General features: G+C 39.6%; 1 protein-coding gene across 4 annotated transcripts in view; it reads left to right on the forward strand.

The window, feature by feature from the left end:
- The window catches only part of CENPU (centromere protein U), a 43,271-nt gene that overhangs the window by 12,737 nt on the left and 8,010 nt on the right, over nt 1–22,524 (forward strand). For all 4 annotated transcript variants that reach the window (XR_647631.3, XM_009207960.3, XM_017959256.3 and 1 more), the window contains exons 5-8: nt 4,096–4,156; nt 4,659–4,895; nt 8,264–8,333; nt 14,808–14,916. Coding sequence is in view for 3 of the 4 variants with exons in the window: in XM_009207960.3 (XP_009206224.1) it covers nt 4,096–4,156; nt 4,659–4,895; nt 8,264–8,333; nt 14,808–14,916 (477 nt within the window). In the remaining variant the exon portion in view is untranslated. The remainder of the gene's footprint in view (nt 1–4,095; nt 4,157–4,658; nt 4,896–8,263; nt 8,334–14,807; nt 14,917–22,524) is intronic.

Raw genomic sequence — 22,524 nt, forward strand, 5'->3', positions numbered from 1 at the left:
AAAGGTGATTTTCTCTGGCAGTGTGATTTCTTGGTCTTTTTATGTATTTGTTGTTTTTTTTAATTTGAGGTTACCATGAGGCTAGCAGGTACTGCCATATAACCCATTATTTTATGCCGTTAACAACTTAACCCTGCTTTCATAAACAAGCAAAAAAAACTAATAACAACTCTACACTTTCACTTTGCTCCCCCACTTTTTAACTTTTTGTTTTTACTTTTATTGTACTGTTTATGTTTTGAAAAGTTGTTATTTTTGATTGGTTCATCTTTTAGTCTTTCTACTTACAATGAGAGTAGTTTACACACATCAGCTACAGTGTTATCCTTTTCCGTGTACTTAATATTACCAGTGAGTTTTATACCTTCAGGTGATTTATACTGCTCATTAATGTCCTTTTCTTTCTGCTTGAATTACTCCCTTTAGCATTTCTTTTGGGACAGGTCTGGAGCTGATAAAATTTCTCAGCTTTTGTTTGGGAAAGTCTTTATTTCTTTTTCATGTTTGAAGGATATTTCCACCAGATATATTCTTATAGGGTAAAAGTTTTTTTCCTTCAACACTTTAAATATATCATGCCAGTCTCTCCTGGCCTGTAAGGTGTCCACTGAAAGTCTGCTGCCAGACATATCGGAGCTCCATTGTAAGTTACCTGTTTCTTTTCTCTTGCTGCTTTTAGATTCTTTATCTTTGACCTTTGGGTGTTTTATTATTAAATGCCTTGAGGTAGTCTTCTTTGGGTTAAAGCTGCTTGGTGTTGGTTGTATAACCTTCTTGTACTTGGATATTGATACCTTTCTCTTGGTTTGGGAAGTTCTCTGTTGCTACCTTTTTGAATAAACTTTCTACCCGCCTTTCTCTACCTTTCTTTAAGGCCAGTAACTCTTTGATTTGCCCTTTGAAGCTTTTTCTAGACCCTGTAGGCATGCTTCATGACTGTTTTTTCTTTTTTCTTTTTTTTCCTCTGTATTTTCAAATAGCCTTTCTTCAAGCTCACTAATTCTTTCTTCTGCTTGATAGATTCTGCTATTAAGAGACTCTGATGTATTCTTTAATAGGTCAGCTACATTTTTCAACTACTGAATTTCTGCTTGATTTTTAAAAATTATTTCAATTCTTTGTTAAAGTGATCTGATAGAATTCTGAATTCCTTCTCTGTGTTATCTTGAATTTCTTTGAGTTTCCTCAAAACAGCTATTTTGAATTCTCTGTCTAGAAGGTCACGTATCTGCTGTTTCCCCAGTATTGGTCCCTGGTGCCTTATTTAGTTCATTTGATGAGGTCATGTTTTACCGGATGGTCTTGATGCTTATGGATGTTTATTAGTGTGTGGACATTGAAGAGTCAGGTATTTATTGTAGTCATTGGAGTCTGGGCTTGTTTGGATCCATCCTTTTTGGGAAGGCTTTCCAGATATTTGAAAGGACTTAGGTGTTGTGATCTGCATTAGGGGGTCTCATGACCCTGACTGGTGCCCTGTGCTACTGTGGCTGAGCTGGTATCCAAGATGGAAAACAAAGTCCTCTCCACTCTTCTCTCTCCTCTCCTCTCGCAGAAGAAAGAGGTCTCTTTTGGAGCCATGGGCTGTGCTGCCTGGGCCTGGGAGAGGGGTGATGCCAGCACACCCTTAGCCACACTGGTTGGTGTCTCAGTAGGTCTCATGCCGCCACAGTCCACTGTCTCCAAGCCCAGCTCAGCACTAGGAGTTACCATCCTTGTGGCCTAGACTGCCCCTCAGGCTCACGTGGGGCCGCAGAGCACTTTAGCCCACAGTGGCAAGGCTTGTCAGAGCTCTACCTCCCACTGCTAAGATGGGCAATTCCCCTCACACCAGGACTAGTCCAAATGCTCCCTCTGTGTGTGGGCATCAGTTTAGTTCAGCCTGGTTCTGCTTTCCGCTGTTAAAGGACAGCGCTGATTTCAAAGCAAAGCTGCAAAATCACTGCGCTCTCCCCCTAAGAGCACGGATTCTCTGTGCCACGCAGCCACTGTCAGAGATGGGGAAGGGGTAGCGTCAGCGATTGTAGACTCTTTCCTACCCTCTTCAGTGCCTCTTTCAGCGATAGGAAGTCAAGAACAGGCACTGTGAGTACTCAGCTGACTTTTGTTTCCTGTGAAGGTGCTCCCTTTGTATAGATAGTTGTTAAACTTTGTGTTCCTGCGGGGACAATCAGTGGAGCCCTCTGTTCAGCCATCTTGCTCCTGGCTGTTTCCTCTCCTGTTTTTTTTTTCTTTATGTGTAGGTGATTCTGTTCTCAGCCCTCTCTTCTCTGGCCCTCTCTTCTCCATCCAACCCCAGTTCACGCTCATGGTTTTAACTACCTGTGTGCCACCGTTTCTTAAGTTTGTCTCTTGTCCAGACCCTCTCCTGAGTTCCAAGATGTCTTGCACATTGGCCATATTTCTCTAGATGCCCATAGGCACCTCACTCAACAAAGGCAAAACTGAGCTCCTTTTCCTTCTCATCTAGTGTCAGTGAACTCTTTTGGTATTCTCTAGGTTAATAGTCTTGCCATTCACCCAGTCCCCTCCAATCTAGCAATCTGGGAATCAGTCCTGGTATGTTCTGTCTGGCCAGTCCTATTTTTCTGGCCTGTGACTGCCTTGAGAATCCGTTTTTCCTTTCCACACCCCTGCCACCTCCCTGTGGCTGCCATGGTTTGGGAACTTCACTCTTACCAGCATTCCTGCGGTAGTTTCCTGTCTGGTGTTCTTATCTCTCGTGCCAGCTCCCTCTGGCCTACCTTCCCATACACCTTCCAGAGTGATCTTTTGAAACCCCAGTCTCGTCTTACTCCTACGTCCACGTCCTGTTAGGGCTCTCCTTTGTCTGTATGCATGGCATAGAGGGCCCCTGTGCCAGTTGGGATCCTTGGGTGAGTAGACACTGAGGCAGTTAGGAATGGAAGGGGTTTATTAGTGATATCTGTGAAGGGTAAAGTTGGATAAGCAGGATGGGGCAGAGATGGCCTCAAATTGCACTGTAGTGCCTACGGTTCTGAACAAGCCACTGCGGAGCTCTGGAGGAGTGAGGGCTGTTAAAAGGAGGCCTGACCTGTATCAGGCAGAAACGTCGAGGCCCCAGACCCTCGCTGTGCTTACTTGTTGGCTAGAGACTGCCCACAGCTATAGCCTCTGCCCAGATGCTGCAGTGGATCCAGAAGTTGCTGCAGTGGATCTAGAAGATGCTGCAGCTGGAGGCTGGCGCTGACCATAGGAGATCCATGCAGCATGCCCATGTGGGTACCCTGCAGCCCTTCAGTCATAGCCTTTGGCTTTTCCCGAGCGTTTGTTATCTTCTCTTAGAAAATACATTTTATCCGTGCTCTGTTGCACGTTTCTTGAACGTGCCAGGCTGTTTTACACCACCATGCTTTTACATTAACTTTTCCATCTGCTTTAGATGTCCTTCTCCACACTTGTTTTCCTGAAAAAAGTTTTTTACCAGTCACCGCCAAGTGTCATAACTGTGTTGCCTTTCCTAATACCCAAGCCGTGTCTCCACATCATCTTCTCTGTCAGGTGCTTGCCAGGTCATCACTCTGCACTATCTTTGGCCTTCCTGCTAGACAGTGAACCCTTTGAAGGAAAACCTCTCAATTTTGAAGTAATTTTATTCACTGTACTTTGTATTTTGAGGTTGGTGTTAAATAAATTTGTTGTATTGAACAGAATGAAAAGATGAATTTTCATATCCCATCAGAAGTTAGGACTATTTTTTTCCTTTTTAAAGGATAAAAGGTGTTCCCTTTTCTATCACCTAAGGATGGGCCTAGTGGATTAGCTTTTAGTACAAATGATGGCCCATATGCCTGGGACTGGTAACTTGGAGAAAAGTGCAGTTCTCAGACATCACCACAGGTGCTGCAGTAATGGAACAGGTTACTTGCTTGCCTGGGATAAACTCATGTGGCCTGGGTATGGGAAGATGTGGGAGGCAGCAGTAAACCTGGGAACATGGCAGGCTTGTATGTGACAAGTAGGATATTTCCTCACTAAATTGAGTCTGTTTTCGTGTTGGATGAGCAAGTTAGAGAAGACATGCGAATATAAATGGAATGTGTACAAGATATTGATGACTTGTACTTTTTACAGTTCAGACACTTCTGGAAATGAAGCAAGTGCAATCGAATCTGTAAAAATTAGTGCAAAAAAGGTATGTAGGAGTATTCGCTCTTCTATTTTAATTTGTAATATAGTTTGATTGGATTCAAATAGAAAATGTTCTGTAAAATATTTCATTTCCTCTTTAGATTGGATGCAAATAGAGAAAATATTCCATAGCAACATTTTTCATAAAGTTCTATTTTTAGAATATACTTTTATAGTAAAAAGCAAAATATTTTTGTTATCTGAAGTGTTTTTCATTAAAGAGGTCTCACATCTCTATGTACTTTGTCAATTTTCATAGCATTCTTGTACTGTGGTTAGGTCGTGATTTTAAAAGGCAGAGGGAATTGTTGGGAGTGTTTATTGTAACCTTTGATTTAGCTTTCCTGTCCTATCCATTAATTATGTTGCTGTCTTCCTATTATGTTCAGTTTTGAAGTTTAGAAGTGAGTAATGTGGACTGTATATATGGTTTTCTACTATTACAGTAAGAATTATAAGCATTTCTATTTTCTAAATAAGTACTGCTGTTTTTTTCTTTTACACAGCCAGGAAGAAAGCTCAAGCCCATTAGTGATGACTCTGAAAGCACTGAAGGAAGTGATACAAGAAGAAAAGTTAAATCAGCAGAGAAAACAAATACACAGCGTCATGAGGTTATTCCAACTACAGCATCTTCAGTACCTTCAGAGAAACCAGCTGAGTCGGTCACTTCTAAAAAGACAGGACCCCTTAGTGCCCAGCCCTCTGTTGAAAAAGAGAACTTGGCACTAGAAAGTCAATCGGTAAGAATGTCAGCCATCCCCAAGGAGAGCAAAAAAGGTTTATTGAAAAATTTTGGGGAAGAAAATGAAGCATTTTCTCTTTCCTTCATATCTTTTCAAAGATAAATTTTATATTTTCCTTAATGTAATAAAAATGTTTGTTTTAGAAAATCTAGATGGTATGGCCGGGTGCAGTGGCTCACGCCTGTAATCCCAGCACTTTGGGAGACCGAGGCAGGGGGATCACCTGAGGTCAGGAGTTCAAGACCAGCCTGGGCAACATGGTGAAACCCTGTCTCTACTAAAAGTACAAAAATTAGCTGGATGCAGTGGCGCATGCCTGTAATCCTAGCTACTCAGGAGGCTGAGGCAGGAGAATCGCTTGAGTCCAGGCGGCGGAGGTTGCAGTAAGCTGAGATTGCACCATTGCACTCCAGCCTGGGTGACAGAGCAAGACTCCGTCTTAAAAAAAAGAAAAAAAAAAAAAACTAGAAGGCATGGAAAAGAAGATAAAATCACCTATAATTCCATAACCCAAAATAACCACGTCTTTTGGTCTATGCTGTTCAGTCCTTTCAGTGAGCTTTAATTACCCTGAGATCATATACTTGTTATTAAGTATTCAACAATGCGTAACATTCCATTCATGGCATGCCATAGTTAATCTCTTACTAATGAAGAATTGCTATTTAAAAAATTATAAGTGCTTTGATGAATTTTGTTGTAGCTAAATATTCGTGCATTCCTTAGATCATTTCCTTAGAAAAAAACTACTGATAAGAATTCTGGGTCTTAGGTCAGGCGCGGTGGCTCATGCCTGTAATCCTACCACTTTGGGAGGCCAAGGCATGCGGATCACCTGAGGTCAGGAGTTCGAGACCAGCCTGGCCAACATGGCAAAACCCCTTCTCTACTAAAAATACAAAAATTAGCCGGGTGTGGTGGTGCATGCCTATAATCCCAGCTACTCAGAAGGTTGTAGCAGGAGAATCAACTTGAACCCAGGAGGCGGAGGTTGGAGTGAGCTGAGACTGTGCCACTGTACTGGGCAATAGAGTGAGACTCAGTCTCAAAAAACAAAGAATTCTGGGTCTTATTGGTTCTAAAATTCTTGACATATAATATCTTTTGGCAAGTTCTTAATATGTGATTAATTCATTTGGGCTTAATTGAATAAATAATTTATGCTCATGTTTGAAAACTTTTTGAAGTATAGTAAATTATCCCTGCTACCCTGTCTTCTTCACCTTTCCACCTGCTAAACATACACACAGGTAACCTTATACTTTCTTATATATCTTTCAAATTTCCTTTTGTACATGTAAACAAGTATGAATGTATATTCTTATTTTTATTTCTTGTCTTTACACAAATTGAAGCAAACTATGATCTCTGTTGTTGATCTGTTTTGGTGAACATCCCATGTGCACTTGAATTTGCAGTTGTGTTCTGTAAATGTCAGTTGAGGTCAAGTGTAGTTCAGAGATTTTGTCTCCTTACTCTTGTTTTTGGTGATGGGGGATGGTCTGCTTGATCTATCAGTTACTTAGAGGAGGTATTTTTTTTAACTTCTGCTAAAAGTCCATTGACTTTTGATGTAATTTTAAATATGGTGAGGTTCACATCTACCATACTCTGTTTTCCATTTGCTCCTGTTTTCTGTCTCTCTTAGAACTCATTTTGGATTAGTTGAACATTGTTTTTGTATTCTATTTTATTTTCTCTATTGACTTCTTAGCTATACCTTTTTAAATTTTTTTCAGTGGTTGCTCCTGGGTTAAAAATGTACATCCTTAAATTAGCAAAGTCTATTTAGAATCAGTGTGTTATCACTTCATACATTCTACTTGACAATTAACTACCTCCCACTACATAAATGTAATTACGTAACAATATTATGTATAATTCTATTTATCCATCCCCATCCTCTGTGCTGTTTTGTCTTGTTTTACTTCTGTGTTACAAATCTAACCTTACAGTATTGTCATTTCTGCTTGAAAGAGTTGTTTTTTTAAAAAATATGAGAAGCAGCAGCTCTGTAGTCTTCTACCAGTTCCTCTCTCCAGTTCACTGATTGCCTGCCTATAGATACTAGTTTCCATCTGTTACCTTTTCCATCAGCCCACAGAGTATCTTCTAGCATTTCTTTCATGGCAGGTCTACTGGTGACAAATTCTCTCAGATTTTGTTTATCTGAAAGTGTTTTTATTTCAACTCTGTTTTTGAAGGATATTTCACTGGCTGTGGAATTCTGAGTTGACAGATTTATTCCCCAGCTCTTTATACCATTCTGTTGTCTTCTGGTCTCCATGGTTTCTGATGAGCCGTGAGTTGTCTCTTTCCCACGTACATTTACCTTGTCCTGTGCCCCCAATGCTGCTTGCCCTTCATTATCAACTATGTTGTTATCCTCACGATAGCGTTTTCTGGTAGGCTTTATGTGGTCTCACCCGGCACATGGGCGGTACTTAGACAAGGCCTCTTAGGACCCCCGTTCCACAGGCACCTGTGCTCTCCTGAGCAGCTTATTCCAAGTGCCTCTCAGCTGGGTAGGATGGTCATGCCCTGCTTAGACTTCAGCTCACTATACCCCATTTAGAAACTCTGTGTGCGTGGAGTGGGGGTGGTAGTCATAGGGTTCACCTTCCAAGTTTCCCCTTTCTCCTGGAACTCAGTCTTGTATTGCCTATTGTCCAATGCCTGAATAAAATTGCCACCCCTTTTCCCCCATTTTATGGTTGTTTATGGCAAGAGAGCTAGTTTGGAAGCTGTTACTTCACCGTAGCTGGAACAGAAATTTGAGCTGATTCCACATGTTATTATCTTAAGTAAAAGTTCAACTTTCCCATCAAGGCAACAATTGTTATAAGTCAACTGAAAGTTTTATTTGCTCTTATTTTGTGATGGTTTTGTTTGCAATGCTTCCTTATATTAATGTAGATAATTTATATAGCTAATCTGTTTTACAACTAAATGAGAATTATAGCTAAAGTTTTTTTTCTTCTTGAGATGGAGTCTCGCTCTGTCACCCAGGCTGGAGTGCAGTGGTGCAATCTCAGCTCACTGCAACCTCTGACTCCTCCCAGGTTCAAGCAGTTCTTCTGCCTCAGCCTCCCCAGTAGCTGGGACTACAGGCGTGCGCCACCACACCCTGGCAATTTTTGTATTTTTAGTAGAGGTGGGGTTTTACCATGTTGGCCAGGCTGGTCTGGAACTCCTGACCTCAAGTGATCTGCCTGCCTCAGCCTCCCAAAGTGCTAGGATTACAGGCATGAGCCACTATGCCCAGCTAAAATATTGAATGACAGTTTGGTAACAGTCTTAATCCTTATGTTTTAAGAGAAAGAAAACTTCTTAAAACCTTAATGCTTTTTTTTTTTTTTTTGTAGAAAACTCAGAAAAAAGGGAAGATGTCTCATGGCAAAAAGAAGAAATCAAGAAGTAAAGCCGTAGGCTCAGGTAGAGAATGATGTTTTATATTTTGTCACTCGTTCAGGAATTTCATGAGAGAAATAAGACCCTATTCTTAATTTGTTATAGTTGTAAATTGTAAGTACATAAAATTGCCACTTTTAAAAATTAGGAATATGTGACTTTGAAGTAACATTTTTTTCTAACATTTTGTCATGAAAATTTTCAGCATACAACTAAGATGGAAAAAAAATTTATATATTCATATACCCACTACTTAGATTTTACAGTTAACATTTTATTATTTACTTTATTAGATAGGTAGTAAAGTTAGTATTAATCCATTAATCCAGTTTTTAAGGCATTTTAAAATAATGTAGACATCAGTACTTCCTCTGGAATACTTAAGTATGTACATGATTAACTGGAGTTCAGTGTGTTTACAGTTTTTTCTTTGAATGTAAAATGTACATGCAGTACAATGTGTAACTCAAGCCGCTGTCAACATGTGAAGTCTTTACTCCAGAAAGTTCCCCCATGCCTCTTTCATGTCAGTCCCCACCCCATATCTCCGGAGGCAGTGGCTTCAGGGATGTTTTTTCTGCCATGGATTAGTTTTGTCTGTTCTGGGATTTTGTGTAGATGGAATCTTATAGTGTGTACTCTTTTGTGTAAGGCTTCTTTCACTCAGCATAGTTTTTTTGCAATCCATCTATGTTGTTTGGTATCATTTTTATTACTGAGCTTATTCCACTGTGTGATTACACCACAGTTGATCCAGTCTCTTACTGATGGACAGCTGAGTTGTTTTCAGGTTTTGGCTATTTGAATAAAGCTGCTGTGAACTTTTTTTTGTTGTTGTTGTTGAGACTGAGTCTTGCTCTGTTGCCAGGCTGGAGTGCAGTGGCTTGATCTCAGCTCACTGCAACTTCCGCCTCCCAGGTTCAAGCGAATCTCCTGCCTCAGTCTCCTGAGTAGCTGAGACTACAGGCCCACACCACCACGCCCGGCTAATTTTTTGTATTTTTAGTAGAGATGGGGTTTCACCATGTTGGCCAGGATGGTCTTAATCTCCTGACCTCATGATCCACCTGCCTTGGCCTCCCAAAGTGCTGGGATTACAGGTGTGAGCCACTGCAACCAGCCAGTGAACATTTTTATACACATTTCTTTGTGAACATATGTTTTCATTTCTCTTGGGTAAATAAAAAGGAGTGAAGTTGCTGAGTCATAGGGTAGGCATATGTTTAATTTTACAAGAAACTGCCAAACTTTGCAAACTGCATTCCCAAAGTGGTTGTATAACATAATTTTATACTCCTACCAGAAGTTTAAATGTTTAAATGCACAGTTTAAATGTTACTAAGAATATAATGAACAACTTCATGTGAATAAATTTAAAATAGATAGGGGAGGCTAGTGGGGAGCGGGGAGAGGGAGAGGCTGGTCAGTGGGTACAAAGTTACAATTAGATAGGTATAAATTCAGGTGTTCTCTTGCACAGTAGGGTGACTGTGGTTAACAGTGTTACACATTTCAAAACAACTAGAAGAGAGGATTTTTAGTCTTCTTACCACAAACAAATGATAAATGTATGAGGTGATGGATATGCTGAATGCCCTAATTTGATTTTTTAGACAATACATATATGTATTGACACATCACACTGTACCCATAAATATGTACAATTACTATGTGTCAATTAAAAACAAAAATTTAAAAGTGAATCCACCCACCCCGCCAAAATAGAGGAAAAGGGGATATCCTCTTCTCCCCCATATTGTAACACATAAATATCTAGAAAAATGCAAGGCTAATGAAGCTGGATTTTGAAGAAGAAAACTGAAATAATCCTATAACTATCAAATTCAAACACTAGTTTAAAATTTTTCTATTAAACTAACAAAAACTCCTCAATTCTATATAGTTTTATAGGCAGGTCTAATATAGCAGTCCCCAAACTTTTTCGCACCAGGGACTGGTTTCATGGCAGACAATTTTTGCGTGGACGAGGATTGGAGATGGTTTTGGGATAAAACTGTTCCACCTCAGATCATCAGCGTTAGATTCCCAAAAGGAGCTCACAACCTAGATCCCTCGCATGTGCAGTTCACAATGAGGTTCGTGCTCCCATGAGAGTCTAATGCCACCACTACTCTGACAGGAGGTGGAGCTCGGGTGGTCATGCTCACTCGCCCCCCCACCCTGCCACTCACCTCCTGCTGTGTGGCCCAGTTCCTAACAGGCCACAAACTGATACCGGTCTGTGACCGGGGGCTTGGGGACCCCTGGTCTAACAGACATTTAATTCTAATCTTAGGGACCGTGACACCAAAAGATAGACCAGAAAAGAGACCCTGCATATATGGAAACTTGATGAATGTATGACAAAAATGTTGGCTGCTGGTCAGTGGGGAAAGGTGGTTCTGTGACAGTGTTTTCCCTGTAGAAAAATGAAATGAGACTGCCTCTGACTTGCAGCACACAAAAAAAGTTCTGAATTGAAGTCTTAAATATGACAGGTAAAATTGGACAATTTTTAGAGAAAATAAAGGAGTATCAATGAAAAGACAACTTAGTAGAAAAATGGGCAGATGACACCAACATTTTTACAGAAGAGGAAATAGTAAAATAAACATTTGGAGGGAGTGCATTCCTAATCACAGAAATTTAAATTCACAGCTACAGTGAGACACTCCTTTGCATCTCCTAGTTTGACACATATTTTAGCCTCTCAAGAGTCCATATTTAATGAGGATGTCGCCAGTAGAGATCCTTAATCACTGCAGATATGAAGAGATATAAGCACTTTGAAAATAATTTTGGCCATTCTCTGGCAAAGTTGAAAAAACATGCAGACTTTGAAACCTAGCAGTTGCTGGTGGGTGTATTTACTAGAGGAATTCTTGAACGTGTCTGTGTATCATGTGTATGAGTGCTCTTAGCATTGTCTTTCATGCTAGCAAAGTACTGCAAACAACTTATCACATTAGAATTGATAGATAAATTGCTGTGTACGTATGGAGTGGAATACAAAAGCAGAACTTTTACCGGTGCATTAGCAATTGTAAAAAGGTCAAAAACATTCTAAACTCCACATTGTTTAGGAATATATTTGTGTACAATAAAATTATAACAAAGAGTAATATGATGATAAACACAAAGTTCAGAAGGCATTGGAGTCAGGTACGCAGAGTGCTTCCAGTGTCTTATTAATGCTCTCTTTTTTTTTTGACCGAGTTTTGCTCTTGTCGCCCAGGCTGCAGTGAAGTGGCACAATCTCAGCTTCCTTCAACCTCTGCCTCCCAGGTTCAAGCAATTCTCCTGCCTGAGCCTCCTGAGTAGTTGGGATTACAGGCGCCCGCCACTACTCCCTGGCTAATTTTTTGATTGATTTTTTTTTTTTTTAAATAGGGGGTTTCACCATATTGGCCAGGCTGGTCTTGAACTCTTGACCTCAGGTGATCTATCCACCTCAGCCTCCCAAAGTGCTGGGATTATAGGTGTGAGCCACCGCACCTGACCAGTGCTCTCCTCCTTAAGTTGTACTGTGGTCCTATGGGCAACCCTTTTATTATGCATATTTATATTATGCATATATAAATGTTGTCGTGTATAAAATAACTCATCATAGATCAATTCTGATGCCAAAATAAATGTTATGCTCAGTAAGAGTAGATAGCTTGGATATACGGTTCTTAATTAAACTTAAAAAAAAAAAAATCTGTTGGTCCTGAGAGCTTAAGGAAGATTTTATTTAAACTAATAAGACCTTTAGATATTGTGTCTTTTATAAAAGCAGAACTAGGCCAGGTGCAGTGGCTCACGCCTGTAATCACAGCACTTTGGGAGGCCGAGGCGGGCGGATCACGAGGTCAGGAGATCCAGACCATCCTGGGTAACACTGTGAAACCCTGTTTCTACCAAAAATACAAAAATAGCCGGGCATGGTGGCGGGAGCCTGTAGTCCCAGCTACTCGGGAGGCTGAGGCAGGAGAATGGCGTGAACCCAGGAGGCAGAGCTTGCAGTGAGCTGAGATCGTGCCCCTGCACTCCAGCCTGGGCGGCAAAGCGAGACTCTGTCTCAATAAATAAATAAATAAAATGCAGAACTACTTTTTGCAGATTACTGGTTTTTCTAAAAATCATGGTGAGCTGAGTTTAGGTGAGTAGGGATTTATGTATATTGGGGTGGTGGCAGAATTGTGGGTAACAGTGATATGGGTCTGGTCTGGAAGTATTATTGGAATACTTTTTACTAACTTCTGTTCCTACTGTTTCTATTTTATAAATTAGTAGCAACAAAGACAGCAAAGTATTTACTATGTGCCAGTCATTATACTGAGTGTTTAATGTTATCTTCTCTCTCATTCTTATAATAAACCTATGAAGTATAGATATTATTTCCCCCATTTTTACAGGTGAGAAAATTGAGGTCTTAGGTTAAAAAACTTGTCTGAGCTTACACAGCCATAAGTGGGTTCAGCCAGTGTTTTGGGTGTATTAATGCCTAACAAACTACCTTAAAACTTACTAATCTAAAAACTATGTGTAGGCCGGGCACGGTGGCTCACACCTGTAATCCCAGCACTTTGGGAGGCCAAGGTGGGTGGATCACTTCAGGTCAGGAGTTCGAGACCAGCTTGACCAACATGGTGAAACCCCGTCTCTACTGAAAATACAAAAATTAGCCAGGCATGGTGGCACATGCCCGTAAATCCCAGCTACTCGGGAGGGCGAGATAAGCGAATCACTTGAACCTGGGAAGCAGAGTTCAGCCTGGGCAACAAAAGCAAAACTCTGTCTCAAAAAAAAAAATCTATATCTACAATTCAAATTTAGTCCATTGCCTGTTTTTGAAAATGAACTTTTATTGGATCACAGCCAGATTCACTCTTCTGTGGATTGTTTGTGGCTGCCTTCACACTACAATGGCAGAGTTGAACAGTTGGCCCATGAAGCCAACAGTAGTTACCATCTGGCACTTCACTGAAGCTTGCCAGCCCCTGATTGACAATGGCCATCGTTTTATTTGCTTACAGTTTTGCTTTGGGCAATTCTGTTCGTTTAATGGCTGAGCTAGGGTGGAAGGTCTAAGATGACTGTTTTCATCTATCTGGTGCCTTGTTCCTCCTGCATGTGGCCTCTTTTTAAGTGGCTAGCTTGGGTTTGCCTGTTGTTCAGTAGTCAGAATTTCATGTGACAGTTGATGTCCAAGAGGGAGCATTGCAGGAGGTGTAAAGCAGAAGCTGCAGATACCCTGAGACCTGGCCTTTCACTCCTTCATGCTCTGTTGATCAAGCCGGTTATAGGGGGCTATCCCAGATTCAAGGGAATGGAAGTAGGGAAGAGTGGGAAAGAATTGGTGGCTGTTACTAATCCACCAGAGCCAAGAGTTGCACTCAGGTCATTGTGAATCTGGAGACAAACTCTCAGTATGTTTGTCAGTTTTGCAGTATTAAACAAAGAATTATGGAAGAAGAGTAGACTTTCCTGCCAATGGCTTCTGTTAACATACAGAAAATTGGGGGCCGAGAATGATGGGTGCACCTGTAATCCCAGCACTTTGGGAGGCTGAGGTGAGAGGACTGCTTGAGCCCAGGAGTTCAAGACCAGCCTGGGCAACATAGTGGGACCCCACCTTTACAAAAAATTTTCAGAACTAGCCAGGCATAGTGGCATACACTTGTAGTCTCAGCTGTTTGGGAGGCTGAGGTGGGAGGATCACTTGAACCTAGGACTTCGAGGCTGTAATGAGTGCTGAGCATGCTACTGCACTGCAGCTTGGACAACAGAGTGAGACCCTGTCTCAAAAAAAATTTTTTTAAAGAAAAAAAATTGAGGTATGCTTTGGAAATTGATAATAACACCTTACAGATGTATAGTATGTTATAGTTTTTATAAATGCATTCACAGATATTTTCTTGCTTGAGCCTCATAATAAAAAGGAGAGCATTCTTTTATTCCATTTATCATTGAGGAAATGGTCTCTGGAAGGTTAACTGACTTGCCTGAGATCTTACGACTAGTAAGAAAGAAGCTCAAACTAGAACAAAGATCTGTCTTCAGATCCCTGTGTGGGATAGTACTGTATATTACTACAATTATTTAAATTAATACACTGAATAATCTTGCTGTATCCTACAAGATTATTAAAGGCCTATCAGATAGATTAAAATTCAGAAAATACAGCTAACAATGAAGAGCTTATCCCCAGTGATGTTAAATAACAGCACACTACTAAATAAAGATAGAGTAAGGTGATTAAAAGGCAGCAATGCTTTTGGTTGCTTTAGCAAAAGTAGGAGAACCAGCAAGATAGCAGTTAAAGTGAAAGTATATGTAGGGGTTTGCAAGACTGTGCACAGGGGTAAGAAGTGAGTATGGCGCCTCCTGTCTGATTGTTCAGCTGTAGCTATCTTTTACAATTTGGTGAGACTATTTTTGTGGCAGGCTTTCAGAACCCTGGACCTACAGCCAAAATATGAATAACCAGCATATTAACTTATCTTAATATTCTAGATACTTCTGACACTGTGGACGTTTGGTGTCTAGAAGGAATGAAAACCAGTGACATCAAAGAGTTGAATATTGTTTTGCCTGAATTTGAGAAAACCCACCTAGAGCATAAGTAAGTCTTTTGATGATGTGGTATATTTACCTGATGAATTTCCCTTGAAGCACTGTTTTTGCTCATCATACAGTTTTTGTTATGTACTATTTTCATTGTCATTGTTTTAGATATTTTTACGTTTATTATAATTGTTTCTTTAATTCTTTGAAGAATTCATATGTTTTTAAATGTCCCAAATATGTAGACTTTTAAATTTATATTTGTGTATTAACCTTCTATCTTAAATATGTTGTGGTCAAAGATCATGGTCTGGTGATATTTTTTTTTTTTTTTTTTTTTTAATTTTGAGGCTTTCTTTATGACCTGGTACATGATCTGTGTGCAATTTTAATCATTGGATCTAGATAGACTCTAATTATTGGATCTATGTTCAGTATTTCTTGGTACTTCTATTCATTTGTGCTGTATATGTTTAGAGACTATTAGGAAAATCGTGTGTAAAATTGCTCTGTCTTGCAGACTGAACATTTTAGTTGGTCACGCACTCTATTCCTAAACATACTTTGTCTTAAAATTTATTTTACCTGATACTAATATGCATCATAGTTTTCTTTTGCTAGCATTTGCCAGATTTTTTTTTGTTTGTTTGAGATGGAGTCTCGATCTGTCCTCAGGCTGGAATACAGTGGTGAGATCTCGGCTCACTGCAACCTCCACCTCCCAGGTTCAAGCAATTCTCCTGCCTCAGCCTCCTAAGTAGCTGGGACTACAGGTGTGTGCCAACATGCCCAGCTAATTTTTGCATTTTTAGTAGAGACAGGGTTTCACCATGTTGGCTAGGATGGTCTCGATCTCCTGCCTTCGTGATCTGCCCACCTTGGCCTTCCAAAGTGCTGGGATTATAGACGTGAGCCACTGCGCCTGGCCAGATTTTACATTCTTTTTAATTTCTTTTACTTCCAACCTTTTTGCTACCTTAAATTTTTATTTCTTTATTCGTCTTTTTAAATCCAGTGTATCAGTCTTTGAATTTCAACTCGAGTTTAGTCCATTAGCATTTATTGTAATTATTGATATATCTTGAACAATATGTTAATATATTGTTACTTCTTTAACTTTTTTATTCTACTTTTTGATGTTCTGAATTTTTTTTAACTTAAAAAAATTGTATTTATAACTCACCACCTTTAATTCTAAATTAAGGTAGATAGAATTTCCCCTTCTGTTGTGTGTGTTTGTCTCTGTTTTTAAGACAATAATAAAATTTACTTAGGTATTTGATCACTTTTATCTCAGATATTTTCTTGCAATATCCTGTAGATAAGTATTTTCTCTTATTTAAATATTTCATCCAACACCACAGTGTGGCTCTTTATGTTGTAAAACTTCTAAACCTTCTGATTATTTTTATTATACCCTTGAATTTGAATGACAGCTTAGCTGGATATAATATTTTATGTTCTAAATTATTTTCTTAAATACTTTGGAAACTTTATATTCTTTTACATCGAGTGTTGCTTTTGGAAAATTTGATGTCTATCTAATTCTTATTTCTTTGAATGTGATCTGTTGATTAGCTCTCTCAACTGTTATTTTGTTTCTTTGATATTCTTAAATTTCACTATATTGAGCCTGACCTTTTCATTCCAAGGTTAAAAAAAAATTTTTTTTTAATCTATTGCTGCTGAACAAATTACTTTTTTTAATTCTAAGAATTTAAAATATTTTTATCCTAATTTTCTTTTTTGTTATCTTATTATCCTTTGCTTCATTCACTGGGAGATTTCCTCAATCTAAGAAATTAGATTTTCTAATTTATTCTTAGAAATATCCAGTCTGCCATTTGTCCCATCTGTTGAGTTCTCTATTATATTTGTTTTTTGTTTTCTGTTTTGTTGCTTTTTTTTTTGAGATGGAGTCTCACTCTGTCACCCAGGCTAGAGTGCTGTGGCGCAATCTCAGTCCCTGCAACCTTTACCTCCCAGGTTCAAGCAGTTCACCTGCCTCAGCCTCCCTAGTAGCTGGGATTACAGGCACCCACCACCACACCCAGTTAATTTTTTGTATTTTTAGTAGAGACGGGGTTTCACCATGTTGGCCAGTCTGGTCTGTAACTCCTGACCTCAAGTGATCCACCCACTGTTGCCTCCCAAAGTGCTGGGATTACAGGTGTGAGCCATCATGTCCAGCTATTTCTGCTGCTTTTTTTGTGTCTTGTATTCGTGTTTTTATGCTGCTAATATCTTCCTTAGAATATCTGTTGGGCTAATTTCAAATTATTGGATCAGCTATTCTAAAATACCTGCTCTGGTAAGGTTTCGGATATAATATGTGTTTTCCTTTTGAAATGGTTGGGTTCCTCCAGCATCTTGTTATTCCAGTCTCTGAGTTTATTTTCCCCTGGGCCTGTCCCTTTCTGTCAGACAGTATGTACAGAAGAAGGCCAAACTCCAGTCTCTGTTAGTGCCTGTGAGTGCAGGGGGTGGGGTAAGCCCTAGGGTGGGCAGCCTCAGCTACTCATCTCACAAAACAGCCTGTCAGGTCAGTACTTCACTCCTCACCCTCCAGAGAGGAGCAGCAGGAAGAAAAGATGGACTCTGTGGGTCATCATTCTCCAGCATGGGGGTTTGACCGGGGAAGGGTGAGGAAACAGCTGCCCAAAGTCAGTCAGCCTCCCATGTTTTTCTCTAGGCCCAAGTCCAACCCCAGTTTCAGTCTTGATGAGGACACAGGGACCGAGGTCTAAGTTGCTGCAGGGGGCAGGGGAGCGGGGGTGGAGCAGGCACACTGTTGATGAGATCGGTGATGGGAAGAGGCAGGAGTCAGTTTCCCACAGCTGTCTATTCCTGCCCTGGCCACAGCGCCACTCCTCACAGCAGTCATCCTCTCTACATGACCTCACCCTCAGGGTTTTCACAGCTTTCTCCATTTTCTCTGTGGTATTCCCTCTGTAGTTCTGGGTGAGCTTGGGGAAAGGAGCCAGCCTGTCATGCCAATTCATCATCATCATTGTGGGAAGTACCTGTTTTACTCTTCTGTATATTCCAGAGCCAGTTTCCTGTTAAAACTAGCACAGTTAACACACCCAAGACCATCTTGCTTGTGTTATCCTTTTCCTATTCACAAATCTCTTATAGGAAGCTTATTATAGATTTCTGATGTTTTAGGGTAAATGGCATTGTCCCCTTCTAAATCATTTCTTATGTCAAGAACTTACTACCCAGTGGGTAGTAAGGACACAGGGACAGAGGTCTGAGTTGCTGCAGTGGGTAGTAAGTTCTTGATATAAGAAATGATTTAGAAGAGGCATAGTATTTTTCTTAGACTTATATAACATTGTAGTACAACTTTGTATTTTTGTCATACCAAATAAGAATTCTGGTGAATCACTGATCTCATTTTGTTTCCTTGACAATGTGGTGTTCTCAGCCATGTGAAACACTTCACTCTTTCAAAATTAAGTCAACAACTATTTAAGGGTCTGTTTTTAATATCCTGTACCTAGCACTCAGACCTGAATAGCTTCACTGTTATATCAGTATAAACTGACGATAAGCAGTGTATGTATAAGTAGGGAAGTATGTCATGAAATGCAACATTACAAACGCTTAGAATATTCTATAGCTGATTCAATTAATTGAATTTTGCCAGATGTTTAAGTTGCTAGAATTTGGAAGAGCTGTCTTGTGTAGACCATCACCTTTGTAGTTGAAAGAATCTATCGATTTATCATTACAAGCCATATGCGGAGAGGCCTGACCAGCTTTTCTTATTAAAAAAAAAAAAAAAAAAAAATTTCTTTAGATGGGGTCTCACTGTGTTGCCCAGGCTGCTCTCCAACTCCTGGGTTTAGGGGATCCTCCCACCTCAGCCTTCAGAGTAGTTGAGATTACAAGCATGTGCCATGATGACTGGCTATATTTAAAAAATATTCTAACATCTGAAAATAATGATTTGATATTTATATTGCATTAGAAATTCTTTTTTTTTTTTAAGTGGGACTTATGTAAATTTTTAATTGTGCTAAAATACACATAAAATTTGCCATTAAGTGTTTTTAAGTGCACAGGTCAGTAGCGTTAAGTATATTCATGTTGTTGTGCTACCAGTCTCCAGAACTTCTTTATCTTGCACAACTGACATTCTGTACCCATTAAATCACAATGTTCTATTCTTCACCCCATCTCTAGTGCTTGGCAACCACCCTTCTACTTTCTGTTTCTATGAATTTGACTACTTCGAATACTTCACATAAATGGAACCATCCAGTATTTGTCTTTTTGTGACTGACTTATTTCACTTAGCATGTCCTCAAGGCTCATCTGTGTGATAGCATACATCAGAATTTCCTTCTTTGTTAAGGCTGTGTTTGTGTGTATACAGATGACCATTCCTCCATTCACTGTTTACCCATTCATTCATCAGCGGACACTTGGGTTGCTTCCACCTGTTGGCTGTTGTGAATAATGTTGCTATGAACATGCATCTATAGAAATACCTCATTATTCATGAATTTTTTTGTTTAGTTCAATGTGTGATAACAAGTTACAACTTTATTTTTTTTTTAATTAAATGTCTTCTTTTGAGATAATTGTAGAATCACATGCAGTTGTGAGGAATAATATAGGGATTTTATCATATGTATAGGTTTGTGTATTGCATCACCGCCAGAATTCTTGTGTTCTCATGCCCCGTCTGTCCTCATGTTGCCCTTTTATAGCTACATCCACAGCCCCAAGCCCTGGAAACCACTAACCTGTTCTCCGTTTCTGTCATTTCATCATTTCAAGAATGTTATATAAATGAAACTCTATAGTGTGCAACCTTTTGGGATTGGCTTTTTTCCACTCAGCATAATGCCTTGGAGATTCATCCAAGCTGTTGTATGATTCCATTCCACTACATTGCTAGGTAGCTTCCATGGTATGGATATACCATGGTTTGACATTCACCCATTGAAGGAATTTGGGTTGTTTCTAGTTTTGGGCTGTTACACACACAGTGCTGTGAACATTTGTATACATTTTTTTGTTTGAACCTGAGCTTCCATTTCTCTGGGATAAATGCCCAAGAGTGCAGTTGTTGGGTTATATGGTAATTGCATGTTCAGTTTTGTAAGGGACAGACTGTTTTCCACGGTGTATGATCCAGATTCTCTGCATCCTTGCCAGCATTTGGTGTTCTCACTAATTTTTATTTTAGCCATTGTGATAGGTGTGAAGTGTAGAAATATTTTCTCTTTATTGTGTGTTAACTGTGTGCACTTTGTTAAGCAACCCATCTCTGGAACCTAAAGCCTTATGAAACGGTAGCTTTGTACCCATTTGAGCAATGACTCCTCATTCCTCCCTCCCCCAGCAATCACTATTCTACTTTGTCTCTGTAAATCTAACTGCTCTGGGTACCTCATATGAGTGGAATCATACAATATTTGTCCTTTTGTGACTGTCTTATTTCACTCAGCATGGTGTCCTCAAGGCTCACCCATGTCATAGCATGTGTCAGAATTTACTTTTTAAGGTGGAATCATATTCAGTCATATGAATACCCATTCATGTCACTTAACAACAGGGATGTGTTCTGAGAACTGCATCCTTAGGCAGTTTTGTCATTGTGTTAACGTAGAGTGTACTTACACCAACTTAGATGGTGTAGCCTAGTACATGCCGTGGCTATATGATGTGTTGCCTGTTCCTCCCAGGATACACACTTGGACAGCAAGTTCATTCAATACTATGTCACTGTATTGAATACTGTAGGTAATTGTATCATGATGGTAAATTGTGTATCTAAACATAGAAAAGGTACAGTAAAAATATGGTATAAAAGATAAAAAATGAGCCTGGGCAACATAATGAGACCCATTTTCTACAAAAAAGTTAAAAATTAGGCTGGCATGGTGGCATATGCCTGTAATCCCAGCTACACGGGAGGCTGAGGCAGGAGGATCACTGGAGTCGAGGAGTTTGAGGCTGCAGTGTGCCATGATCACACTACTCAGTCCAACTTGGGTGACAGAGTGAGACCTTATCTCAAAAAAAAATAAATAAATAAAAGATAAAAAATGTTATACCTGTTTGGGGCACTTGGTAATTTATTATCAAGTTTTATGCAGTATACCTAACTATATACACAACTAGGCAACACTATAGGTTTGTTTACACCAGCATCGCGGCAAGTATGTGAATAATGCATTGTGCTATGACATTTTGATGGCAACAGTGTCACTAGGTGATAAGATATTTTTAGCTCCATTGTTTTATGGGTCTACCATTGTATGTGCCATCCATTGTTGACTGAGACATTGTTATATGGTTATGATTTTAACACATTTTCTTTATCCACTCATCTATCAGTGGACACTTGAGTAGTTCCCACCTTTTGGCTATTGTGAATAATGCTGCTACACATATTGATGTACAATTGATATTCAAGTCCACGCTTTCAATTCTTTTGTGTATATGCCTAGAAGAGGAATTGCTGGATCATGTGGTAATTCTATGTTTAATTAATTTATTTTATTTTATTTTTTGTTTTTTTTGGAACTGCCAATACTGTTTTCCACAGTGACTATATCGTTGTACATTTCCACCAGCAACACAGGGGTTCCTATTTCTGTACTTTCTCACCAACACTTGTTGTTTTCTGTTTTTTAAAATAATAGCCATCTTAATGGGTGAGTGAGCCAAGCCAGAAGAATCAGAGACTGGCCACCAGATCTCCTCCCCAGCGACAGAGACCTGAGGCAGTTTCTTTTAGTCAGTTTTATAGTTTCTGAAGAACTATCACCTGATTTATGGCTACTTTTTGGCTAGTCCAAATGTGTTACACAGTTGCTCCTCCTTTTGCTAACAGGCAGAGAGGGAGGGAATAAAGTCTGCTGGGTCTTTCAGGTAGTAGGAAAAGACTGGGATTAGCCATAAGCATTTCTACCTTACTTGGTATCACCTGTGAGGTTGTTTAGTATCAGGGAATTAAGATGACCCCGTACCAGAGGGCTTACAGAAAAATGTATTTGTTCTTTTTCTTTTGCTGATACGTGTTTCCAGTATTTTTTTCAGGCTGAACATTGCCATCTTAGTTAAAATGGTGTTCTCATATGTTCATCACAGCACTATCCATGATAGCAAAGACAGAATCAACCTAGGTGCCCATCAACTGTGGGTTGGATAAAGAAAATATGGTATATGTAGACCATGGAATACTGCACAGCTATAAAAAAGAACAAAATCATGTCCTTTGTAGCAATATGGATGCAGCTGGAAGTCATTATCCCAAGTGAATTATTGTAGGAACGGAAAACCAAATACTGCGTGTTCTCGCTTATAAGTGGGAGCTAAACATTGGGTACACATGGACATAAAGATGGCAACAGTAGATCCTGGAGATTCCTAGAGGGAATAGGGATTCAAGGACTGAAAAACAACCTGTTGGGTATCATGCTCGCTACCTGAGTGATGGGGTCAGTTGTACCCCAGACTTCAGTGTCATGCAGTATGCCCATATAACAAATCCCTTAATCTAAAAAATTGAAATTATAAAAAAATGAGATTAAAGATATTTTTAAAATAAAAAAGGTATATGCCAAATTGTATGTACATGTTTGTTTATATGCTAAGCAAATGAAACACCTTTCAAAATCCATCATGGTACTTAGACTTTTTT

Source organism: Papio anubis, chromosome 3 (assembly GCF_008728515.1).
Source record: "Papio anubis isolate 15944 chromosome 3, Panubis1.0, whole genome shotgun sequence".
NCBI classification, from domain to species: Eukaryota; Metazoa; Chordata; class Mammalia; order Primates; family Cercopithecidae; genus Papio; species Papio anubis.